This window comes from Onychostoma macrolepis, chromosome 13 (assembly GCF_012432095.1).
Source record: "Onychostoma macrolepis isolate SWU-2019 chromosome 13, ASM1243209v1, whole genome shotgun sequence".
Classification (NCBI taxonomy): domain Eukaryota; kingdom Metazoa; phylum Chordata; class Actinopteri; order Cypriniformes; family Cyprinidae; genus Onychostoma; species Onychostoma macrolepis.
The window spans coordinates 6,708,632-6,721,020 of NC_081167.1; the positions used below are offsets into that span (position 1 = coordinate 6,708,632).

The following is a 12,389-nucleotide window of genomic DNA, read 5'->3' on the forward strand; positions in this document are numbered from 1 at the left end:
CTGACAGAAGGTACACGCTCGGAACGGGAGCCTTTATTTCGCTCGTGACATTTCGTTTCCGTGGTGCCCGGGGGAGGCAGCTGTTCTATTGGAGCTCGGTGGAGCAGAGAAGCTGGATAGATTTCTGAACGGCCATGGAGTTTGCATCTTTATACTATCCCTATTTACACAGGGATTACTCTCTCATTCCTGAAAAGGGATAGAGAGAGGTAGCAATAAGTAGTATAAATAAGTAGGTCCACACAGAATCTGGGCCCCCAGAACGCTGAAGAAAATTTGCTGCAGAATTTACAGAGACGTCTGTCATTCATAAAATGGAACAAATCTCTGTCCCTCTCTGTTCTTTTAGTAAAGTTGAAGTGTGTAATTTCAGGGCCATTAGGGTCACCAAACAGGTTCATGCACTTCTCTTATCTGCCATTAGTTGGACAAACAGAACCCTGTTCATGAGTCCCATTGGAAACACATGGCATTGGTTGTGTCACTGTAAACAACATTTAAACCCATTTAAATCCATTCAGTAGAATTCCATGTACTTTCCCTCAGAATGAATGGAGAAGCTTTGAAAAAATCTGCAGATTGCATCTGGTCCTATGAACGAGTTCGCTTGTTTTTTAAAGTAGCTGAAAATCTGAAAGCAGGGGCGTTGGGTGGATGATTTAAGCCCCTCTGTAGTACAGTCACATGACCTGGTGCTCTCCTTTGAGGATGGGGCCCCTGTGAACCCCAACTAGCCTTTATTCCCTGTGCAACTGAACTGTACCAACACTAGCTCCAAAACAAAGTGTTACTCAATAACATCATGAGAGACCGAGGGAGGGACACACAGAGAGATAACAGAACAGAATGAGAGGGAGAGAAAAGATGCTGGACTCTCTCAGAGGAGGGGAAGGGGAATGAGCCCCACTGGGAGCATTATCCAGCCCTGTAGGGCCAAAGAGCCCGCTCAGGATTTCCACACTCCAGTTGTAAACAAAGAGCCTTTTGATGCTCTCCCAGCCTCAAAGACATGGATGACTACTCAATCATGTGACCACAGAGCAGCCCTGCCGTTCACACGTACACCGTAGCCACACACAGAGTTACACCCGTCGACATATACAAAGTCACATTACTGATGGAAAGGAGACCTTTGGACAAAAGGAGGCAGCATGTGCACCTGCACAAAGGGACAAAGATATGCAAAAATGTGCAGTCATTTCTTGAGATCCGAATGTGCATGCACACAAATGAACACAACATGTCTTATTTAGAGATTTTCCGGCATCACACACACACACACACACACACACACACACACACACACACATTTCTGAAAAGAGAGGCATGGGCTCTATTCAACCCTTCTCTCTTTTTTGCTAGTGCTGAGCACTCTGAGAAACAGCGAGAGGCAGAAAAACATGTCATGCAAGAGGGAGCCTATTGTGCCATGAAGGGAACAGATGGAACCTCCCACAAACCACTGGGCCCTTCATTCTCCTGCCTCCCTAAAAAAAAAAAAAAAAACGCGTCACAAACAGCAACACTGGCTCTGCTCGCCCATAATGCACCTTTGCTTCTACATCCACTCAGGCGTTCGGTTACACTTTATATTAGGTGGCCTTAACTACTATGTACTTACATCAAAAAAATTGTACAATGTACTTACTGTGTTCATATTGTATTGCAAAAAAAATTACTGCTATCGAGGTGGGATATTGGTAAGTTTAGGCGACAGGTTTAGTGGACTGGGTAGGTTTAAGGGTGGGTTAAGGTGTAAGGGATGGGTCAACAGTGTAATTATAAATGTAATTACACAAATTAATTACAGATGTAATTACATATTGGTATTTTTAAAAATATAAGTACAATGTAAAAACATGTATGTACACAATAAGTGCATTGTACCAAATGATTAATTTAAATGTAAGTACATAGTAGTTAAGGCCACCTAATATAAAGTGGACCAGGCGTTCTTACAAAGATGTGAGGGTGTCCATGTGCAATCTTGCAGGCAGAGATTCAGTTATGTGTGACTAACACTCGCTGTGCACGTCACGGGAATCCCCAAACACAACTTGTGCATACTCCACCTAGGTATTGCCTCTTAAACGCTTCTCCCAGCAGTCGCTCACAATCTGCGGGGTTCAAAATCCCATCGTGAGCACGTGTGCCAGCGGGAGAATTAGGCAAGAAGAGTTTGAGAATCTCAAAAAATTGGTGTGTAGATATGTGTGAAGTAGGAAGAAAATAAAAGGAAAAAGGATCCAAAAAGTCTAATTGTTACATTTTCTGATAACAAGAAAAAATTATACAAGGGTGTTGTGGCTGGCTTTCAGAGTTCGAGGTAGTTGCTCAGGTGTTCTGGTTGGTTTCTAGGTAGTTGCTTACTCGCCAAGTCTGCTCTGAAGTCCCTGAATATTCTGTTCCTTAAGCCCAAAGTATACTTCAGTTTTTACATGTACGTTAACGTATGCATACAGTGCGTGTGACGCGACTTTAATAATCACAATAGTATCCGTGTACTGTACGCGCACCACCTGGTTTTTGTAACTGTGTATACTTTGTACTCGCAGGTCGCACATGCGCATTGAATTTGTTTTGCACTGATCAGTTGTTCCACAAGGTGGCAACACTGGCCCAGGCCGCTGTTTCACAGCAGAAAATAAAACGAAAAAGACGGAGCAATAACAGCAACAAAACAGCAGAGACCGCAACAACAATAGACACCTTCTTTGACAAGCACTTGTGTGAGAGTTTTATAAAATTGCTGCAAATTTAGTTTAAAAGAGTACATTACAGAAGACTTTTTTTATCAGTCATAACTTCTGGAGAAATATAGCATAGACACTGGACTAAAGGCTCCGATATTCTTCAAACGAAGTTTGTTTTCGTTCTTCGTTTTTGACACTTGCTACATTATATCTTTACTCTTTCATTTCATTCTTTTCATGGCTTTGGAAAACTTGCATCTGATATTTCTCTACGTCGCTTTTTGCATAACTCCAGTTCGTCGACACCAAGTTTCATTGCAATTGCTTCCTAGGAATTAAATGCTTTCTCTGAATCTTTAAAGTCTCTCCGCGAGCGATTGTACAGGTGCGGATATATTTGTCGGAGCTCAGCTATTCGACACAGTGTATTTATGTTGCTAGTAACTTTGAGATGTTGTTCTCCTGCCTGACCTCCGTTGAGAAACGAACCGGGTAAAAAAATCGTCAAAGAAGGTGGAGTTCCCGAACCCACCCACCGACTGCGTAAACACGCCACGGACCAATGGTAGCTCAAAGGTGTTTAGGAGCTAAAACGAACTCCTCCAGAAAGTTCGCTTTGGTGAGCTGTTTCGAACAGCCGAAACGAACTCAAAACAAACTTCGTTTCGGCCTGATTTTGTTCGAAGTATAACGGGGCCTTAAGATGAAGCTTTCTAGAGCGCATGTGTCAACCAAGTTTGCGCACACTATCAAATGAAGTATATTTTGGGCTTTAGATGGACAGTAGATTGGGTCCTTCCTTCAATGTTAATCTACATGATTCTTCCACCCACTGTATCAAAGAAAAGTAATATAATTTATTTCCATAGTTTGGGATGGGTTACAGTGGGTTATGAAGTTAGGGACAGGGATTTGGGACAGCTATGTAACTCTTAACCAGGGGTGTTCCTGGAGGGCCTCCTTCCTGTAGCGTTTAACTCTAATTAAACACAAATGTAGCAGCTAATCAAGGTCTGCAGGATTACTAGAAGCTTCCATGTAGGTGTGCTGAAGCAGGCTGAAGATAAACTCTGCAGGACGGTGGCCATACAGGAGCTGGATTAAACACCCCTGAACAATGAGCAACACTAATAGTGATGCTTCTGGTAGCAGCCACCACGAATCACACAAAAATCACATCCATAAAAGCTCAGATAACACAAATGCTGAGCTTCATGGATAAGCTGAAAGTATCTCATCCCAAGAAGGAAGTGTTGAGTGATAGGGTGCACCAATCTAGGCCATGCTGGGTAGAGGGGAGCTTGGGTACTTCGGCCCCTGCCGGCCCTTGCTGTTTACTTAACTTCCCCTCTTCTTCAACACCACTGCTGGCGCAGCTGGACAACCACATGGGCCAAAAAGGGGAGGTGTGTGTGTGTGTGTGTGTATATGTGCATTGTGTGGTAGTAGTGCCTCCACACCCAATTTCAAATTTCACTTTATCTCCAGCCCTGACAATTAGAGCTGCCTCTATCTGTCATGGCTTCAGGCTGGGTGCCACGGAGGGGCGGCTGACAGACAGGACTTTAATTAAAGTAGTCCCTTCAGCAATGACCATTTAGGCCTAGCTACTGCTAACACAGGGTGGGGAAACAGAGAGAGAGAACGTTGAGAGCTAACAGATAGTGGTAAGCGCTTCACCTCACCACAGGTTTAGATGCTGCCTACTGGCTTATGTTCTAAATAAAGGCCTTAAAATGCTTTCTGAAATTAGCTTTCTCCAGGGTGTGCATGTAATTTGGTGCCGAAGTTGTGTGTCATAGTTCAGCTTAGCAAAGCTGAAAATACTCACAGTGAAGTGACACGAGACGTCTGTTTTTTTTTCCAGGAATATGAATCATCTGTGACATGTAGGAGGTTAAGAGCTTTAGTTTGAGTAGAACATGGAACATGCAATTTGCACGTGCTAGCATTAAAGATTGTCCCCCTCTCATGCAGATACATAGGACATCCTTCCTGGATATAAAAGTCACTTTAACCTGGCCATTTACAACAGACAGGTCCATGTCAAGCAAGATGATATTAAGTTCTCTTTTCAAGGACATAATGATATCCAACAGCTATCTCAGTGCCACTCCCCTGGACCTTGGAAACAAATGCTCAATGCTTTAGCTATGAGCTCATATCCTATGCTCCTGGGCTACTACAACATGAAGTTTTTTGAAACTCAAATCAGGGTTCCCATGAGCCGACAGCTTTAAGACGTCCGGAGCATATGCACAGTCCACGGTTTCACAGCTCTGATGCATCATTATGCAAAAAGCACACAACATTGGAAGTTTAGCAGAATTTTGAAGCTGCCCTTTTCAATACAATGAAAGTGAATAGTGACAAAGGGCTGTCAAGGGCTCCAAAAAAATAAAAAATCCTCTGTCCTCTGAAGTCATATGATAACTATGTGAAAAAAAACACATTACCACTGAAAGTCCACCATCTCACATATAGGATATTTAAAGGTGCAATAGGTGATTGTCTTCAGAAACATTTTTTTGTCATGCAGGTTGAAAGTCTCTTCACATTCCGATAGCAATCATTAAGTTAACTGGTCTAAATGTATTTATCTGTATTTATATATTCTGTGGAAGGCGTAGGACCAAGAAATGTTCGTCCAATCAAAACGCTCGGTCCGAGCGTTTTAATTGTCTCTCCTACCTGCCTGTCAATGTATGTATTTGCATACCTCTGCGCACCCTGTTCGCGCAGACAGGATACGTCATCAGCGCGATCACATGCACTATGCAGACAGAGCGAGAATGGCAGACAAACATCAACAACACGATCTTCCTTCCTGGAATTGTAGTACTTTTACTAACTGTACTATAAAGTTTTCTCACCAGTGAATGACACATGATGTAGCCCAGCGGTTCCCAATTCCAGTCCTCGCGCCCCCTGCTCTGCATATTTTGCATGTCTCGCTTAGTTAACACACCTGAATCAGATAACCAGCTCATTAGAAGAGAGCTACGTTCATGAACTGTGTTCCGATTGACATGCTCCCTACACAGTGTTCTTTGATCTCCACTCCCTGAGCAGGGGAAGCGCGCTGCGCAGCGTCTTCAAACACAGACAAAACTTACTAGAGAAGTGTGAAGTGTGACATAATATACCTCTGTAAATAAATACTATTTAAATTTACGTCTCGCATATGTCCACTTCGCAGGGCACTTACAGTTGAATAGATCAAACGTTGCACGTGATAATAGATAAATATGAAATGTAATAGATACATATGAAATGTGAAAGGTGAGGTGAAGTGGGGGGCGCAAGGACTGGAATTGGGAACCGCTGATGTAGTAATGAACATATGCGTTCAGGAGGCGTGGCTTTGGACGGCGATTGCAGGAGGGTGGGACGTTTGCTTTCAGTGTTATCAGGCTAAAGTTAGTATTTTCCAAGATCTCCTACTGCACCTTTAAAAATGGCGCATATTGACATTTACAATGTGACTTTTCCCTCACATAAATTTATCATATGTCTTCAGAAGACTTGGAATAAAGTGCACATGTTATACAGGTTATATGAACTACAGTTACAGTACTTTAATGTTCTTTTTTCCAGCTCGACAGCCCCTAGTCACCATTCACTTTCATTGTATGGAAAAGATCAGCATGTTGCCACTGGTAATATGTAAACGAGCTTTCCTTCCTGCATATGAGAGACAGAGGAGCTTAGGGGAGTCTGGTGAGACCTTGCCTCAGTCAGCACAATCAGATGTAGCTGTGAAGCGAAGGCTTTTATATATTTGTCACAAAGCCATTGATGATAATTGCTTTTGACTGTGTTAGCAGTATCCTGCTGGTCACTGGCTTCCTGCGTGCACCACACCAATTGCTGCCACTCCTGCCAGTGCTGCTGATTATGATGATGAGAGCGACGGTGGTGATGTAGATAATGATGATGATTTAAAATAGATGACGCCAAGCTCCTGGTGTGCTGCTATAAAACGCCGTGGTTGCTATCTTTCCCTGGAAGGTAGACTGCCAATCCAAACCCCCCCCCCTGTATATACTGTATATTTTGTTGACATTTTCCACAAACACCAATGGTGCACTGCTAGCCCCACCCACATGTGGAGAAGCAGAGTGCAGCTCAAATGCCACAAGATGCGATCAATCAGTATGCAAATTTCAGCAGGGATTATAAAGATCTTTACAGAAGTTGGAGCAGAACACTAGTGGCTGTTATCTTAGCGCAAACAGAAAGGAAAAAAATCCCTCCCTCCATCTATTTGACAGAGACAAGTCCCCGTAGGCAAACACAGAGGTGTTAATGGATTTTACCTTGGGATGTGGGAGGGAACTGTTGGACATCATACACAGCAGCAGCAAGGCTGGGATTGATAAGTAAGGGGCAGCCTCTCTGTGGGCCGTCTGGGAGTTAGCTGCCAGACAAGGGAATTGCTCTTAGATGAAGGATCAGGTTAAATGTTATGCTGTTGTCGCATTAGTAGCTTTAGAGTGTGTCCACTCTGAGACCCAAAGTGTAGGTCCACTGATTGGAGAGGTGTGACTGTTCTCACTGAGCATATTGAAGGTGTTGGCAGTTGCCATGACAGCCAACTGAAGCAATAACATATCATCTTTGCTCCGGTGGCTACATCATATACTGGTCTTTCTGTAACTTGACATGAATGTCTTCAACTTGCACTGTCAGTGGTCACATTTTAAAGGGTTAGCTCACTCAAAAACGAAAATTCTGTCACTATTTACTCACCCTCATGTCGTTCTAAGCCCGAAAGGCCTTTGTTCATCTTCGGAACACAAATTAAGATATTTTTGATGAAATCCGAGAGCTTTCTGACCCTGCATAGACAACAACGCAACTACCACAGTCAAGGCCCAGAAAGGTAGTAAGGACATCGTTAAAATAGTCCATGTGACATCAGTGGTTCAGCCGTAATGTTATGAAGCTACGAGAATATTTTTTGTGCGCAAAGAAAACAAAAGTAACGAATTCATTCAACGATTTAATCTCTTCCGGGTTCAGTCTGCCACCAATCACGAGAGTAACACAAGTTGTTATTTTTGTTTTCTTTGTGCACAAAAATTATTCTCATAGCATTTATTCTCATTTGAATTTATGGGCCTTTCAGCTACAGTTCTATTCCAAACCTAATCAAATATACCTGAACCAGCTAATCATGGTGTTTAAGGTAACTTGAAAGCTACAAGCAGGTATGTTGGAGCAGGGTTGGAACATAGGTCTGCAGGAAGTTATCTCCCTAAGAGCAGGGTTGGAGACCTCTGACCCAGGGTGTGAGCCAGTAGTTCTTGTATGTCAGAGGTGGCCAACTTCCTACAGAGTTTTGCTCCAACCCCAATCAAACACACCTGAACAAGCTAATCAAGGCAGGTGGGTTTTTATCAAGGCTGGAGCTAAACTCTGCAGGACTGTGGCACTCCAGGACTGTTGACCACCCCTGTTGTCATTGTCATGTCATTAGCACATATACTACCCCACTATTCTCAACTAATTCTCAACCCTTGTCCTGGAGTACCCACAACTCTGCACATTTTGTATGTTTCCCTAATCAAACTTGCCTGAATCTACTCATCATCTCATTAATAAAGACACAAAAACATGAAATGACTGTGTCAGATAAAAGAGACGTCCAAAATGAGTACTGTTAAGGGTACTCCAGAATCAGGGTTGAGAACCATTGCACTATACCAAGATTCTGACCAAAATACAACAATTAGTACAGTTATAGGCCCCATAATCTTAACACTGCAAGGAGGCCACATCATAAGCACCATTTATACCACAAAAATTTGTAATGTGGCATACACGTATGTACACAGACAGCACAAGAGCAAAAACAATCAGTCATATGCTTGAACGTTGACAGGACTGCAGGGCAAAAGAAAGGAAAAATTTAGGCTAGATTAGGCTAGAATGACCAAAATAACAGTTTCGCCTATATTTATCCTTGTTGTAAACTTTCATGCAAGGCCAGTTTCATGGATTGTGCGGAAGTACTCCACTCATAACTACAGTATTTCTTTCAGAAACTATGGTACATTTTGCAACAATGCAGCACGAACAGAGTAAGCAGCATCTGTAAGCATCTGAATTCTCAGCACTTCATGAATGCCCTACGGCTAATTAAATAATTGAGGTAGGACTCACTGGTCATGCAGTAGTCATTAGAAGACTCTCATAGCTCTGGAATCTGTCTACAGCAGTTTTTACTGTAGAAACTAAAGACTGTGACCTTAATGCACTTACTTCCTCATCACATGACTTGACTTTTAAGGTCCCATGACCTCATAAATCCTAAAACACTAGTGTAGTGAGAATAATAGAATGTTGCCCCTGGAATCTATAAGCTCAACATTTACTGTGTATTATTATCTATCCATGTCAGGTACATTAACTCAACTGCCCTCACAGTATATTGTTTAGTCTATATATGCAGATACATAAGACAGCATCATATATGTTCATTCACATACATCACTCACATACTAATCCAACAAACATGAAAAAAATTATTCCATTATCATTAGCATATTGTAATGATTCGGTAGACTAATGATAACAAAAATAGTCCAAATTAATTAGAACAACACTCCATTAAAACACTAAATAGAATACATTATTTACAATCAAAATTTCTCTTCATTTTCATGCTTTAGCTGCATACTGTTGGAACAGTTTTTGATTGGAAGTACGTCTATGAGGCTTTAAAATGCTGCTTAGCTGAAAAGAGCTACAATAGTGTGTATTCTTGCATACTCCAACCGCCTCGATGACATTTCTAGCATTTAAAATACTTTAATTTACGATCATACAGGCTGACTTGACCCTGTTCTTCCAACCCTTTCATACAGAGTTAAATGACAATGATGCAAGGGTTAGCTTAAAGAAAGTTTCGAGTGACTGATTACTCAACCACACCGGCACTGCACAGCACTTCCCATTTATCAGGAGAGCATTTGGAAAATGTTTCACTTCCCACTCATCAGGTGACACCAAAAGGAAAAGGAAACGAAAGAGGAAAATGTTTTAAGGACCGCATGCAATCATAGATACACATGTTCTAATGTACTGTGACTGTTACTAATATAAGAGCTTTACTAAATGTTACTAATACTACTACTAATATAAGAACACATTATCAAACAAGATCCAGTATCTCTTTCACCATGGCACACACTGCATCTTTATGAAATCATATGTCAATAAAAATCAAGCAAATGTCTTAAGTAACTTTGATCAAAACCAGCAGATGTAAAACTAAACGAAAGTCAATGTCAAATATTATTACATATTTGAATAAATGTCTAATATAAGCAGTTATTTTTATGAGTGTGTAGCTGTTACATGACCAACAAATCCAAATACTGCAAATATTGAATTGTTTAAGCATTTTTTGGTATTAAGAATATATGTCCATTTCTTTACTAAACCATAGGTATCATTTTGTAATAACTAAAAACAACAAAGATTACTGTGCTAAATAATGCTTTGTCACTAAAAAAAAATCTTGTCTGATGGACCCGGACCCATGCATACTTGTTGCATGATGTCATAATAAATTGTCCTATTACAAATATGAATTATGTTAATTGAAACAGCTTTATTTACTGAGTGAAGCTGTCTGGAATGTTTCTGTTTAGGTGTCCAGTAAATTGCCACAAAGCAATCAGTGATAATCAGTTTTAAAGGGCAAGTGCTGATGATTATATTATATTTGCACTTGGAGAGTTGAATATAAAAGTGTGCATAAAAACTCAAATTTATGTGAGTATTTAAACATTGCAGTGAGACACATCATAAAGTCACTCACACACACATAGCCTGTGAACAGAACCTGTACTGATGTTTGCAGTAGAGGTCTGCAAGCCGAATTTGAATTATTTCGTTTTAAAGAAGTAATTCGAAGCTTTCTACTAATACTATATTTATCAAGTCATTGAGGCAAGTATTCGGTCGTTACTTTAAAAAACAAAAAACGTACAATTAACCAATTCAAAAAACGCTCCAAACGTTTTTTATAAATTAACTTAATAAAATAACGAAACAAAATACAATCACTTTACCATTTCATACAAAACTGAACTATTTTAATAGCTGAAACAGTAGTATAAGCTGTTTTGGGAGAAGGGGGAAAAAAAGACAGAGGTCGGACTCGGGCCAGTAATTCTGATGAGCTGTCGGACACGGGCCGGGCTAGGGCCTAAATTTTAGGCTCATGCAGGGCTCTAGTTTGCAGGGGCCAATTTATTGAGTGAAAATGGTTTCAAACCTCAACAAAGCCAAGGGAATATAAATTCAAAAACCCACTTCCTGTCATTTTGACACACATAACAACAGCTAGCCAAAACAAGCATGATGTGTCATATTCAAGAGTCTTTTGCAACTACAATGACTAGAAAGGAAGTGTGTAAGAAAGAGAGCAGTGGTACTCACCGCAGGCACGAGCAGCTTGTTAACCTCCTCCACTGCACGCTTAAGCTTGATCTCAGCCCGGTTCTGGGCATCCTCCACCGTGATGAGCACATGGAGGTCCTCATTCAGATGCTCCCAATTGGGTTTGCCTCGGTTTTGTTCCTCCTGCACAGAGAGAGAAGGAGAGAGAAATGTTTTAGATGCACTGCTGCTGTACAAAATGTTGACAGCTACAACCAAGGATGTCTATAAGAAAGCAAAGAAAGGGTCCAAATAATAGGCACTCAGCTGTTGCATCTTTTCTTATGTACCAAAGGAGGAGGGACTTCAATAGATGGTAGATAGTGCAAAGTGCAGAGTATAAGTGCATAGTGTATAGTGCGTCATTTGGGACACAAAACTTGACCCTTCGGCTGCAACATACATGTTTTAACAGAGTTGACCAGAAATATGATATGTGTTTCATATGATGAGGTTCAAGAAAGATGTTGGGACTTGTCTCAGCTCCCACTCTTGCTGTGGAGTTTGATACCTTGATAACACCAAAGTGCAACTGCAAATCTAATAAAAACAGACTACAACAGAGAGGATGTGAAAGTAAAAATAAAACAGAGAAGCTGCTTCTTTGATCTGCTGTGTGTTACAAAGCAGAACTCAGGATGCCATGTATATGTCATCCTGTGAGACAGAGCTCTATAAAAGAGACCTCGTAAAATTCATACAGTCTCAAGACAGGCAGTGACAAAAGCTTCACAGCTAGCAGAAAGAAGCAACAATAGCATGAGCAACAAATCAAAACTAGATCACTGAGCTCAGCAGCGCTCAAAGCTGATGTAAATTATTCAGTTAATATGCTTTTAACTCAGCTTAATATACAGAGACAACTATAAGTAAGCCATTTGTATGTTGAAAAATGTAAACGCTGTGAGGCACTTTCAAAACATTTCTCTGTTTGTTTAAGAATCTAGACCAGAAGCACACAGCAACAGCAGCTCGACCAATGGAGTGAGTTTGGGGCGTGTCTATCTGTTCTGTCAGACCAATGGCAGATGGGGAGCAGTAGAAGTGCTTGTGAAACCTGTTTGGAAACATTAGTAGGGCCAGTATGAGATCAGAAAGTGAACACCCCAGCAACCGCATAGTAACTGCATAATAACCAAAGTATTGTGGTGGCAAATTTGCACAGGCAAATACCACTCATATTTTCTTCAGAAAATATTAAAATCAAGCTATTTTTGCAGTTTTGTTTGGTGCAGCTAGTGG

The 12,389-nt window shown here is 41.1% G+C and overlaps 1 protein-coding gene across 7 annotated transcripts in view; it reads right to left on the reverse strand.

The window, feature by feature from the left end:
- The window catches only part of LOC131552144 (KH domain-containing RNA-binding protein QKI), a 121,801-nt gene that overhangs the window by 41,082 nt on the left and 68,330 nt on the right, over positions 1-12,389 (reverse strand). For all 7 annotated transcript variants that reach the window (XR_009273914.1, XM_058795704.1, XM_058795703.1 and 4 more), the window contains exon 4: positions 11,148-11,291. Coding sequence is in view for 6 of the 7 variants with exons in the window: in XM_058795704.1 (XP_058651687.1) it covers positions 11,148-11,291 (144 nt within the window). In the remaining variant the exon portion in view is untranslated. The remainder of the gene's footprint in view (positions 1-11,147; positions 11,292-12,389) is intronic.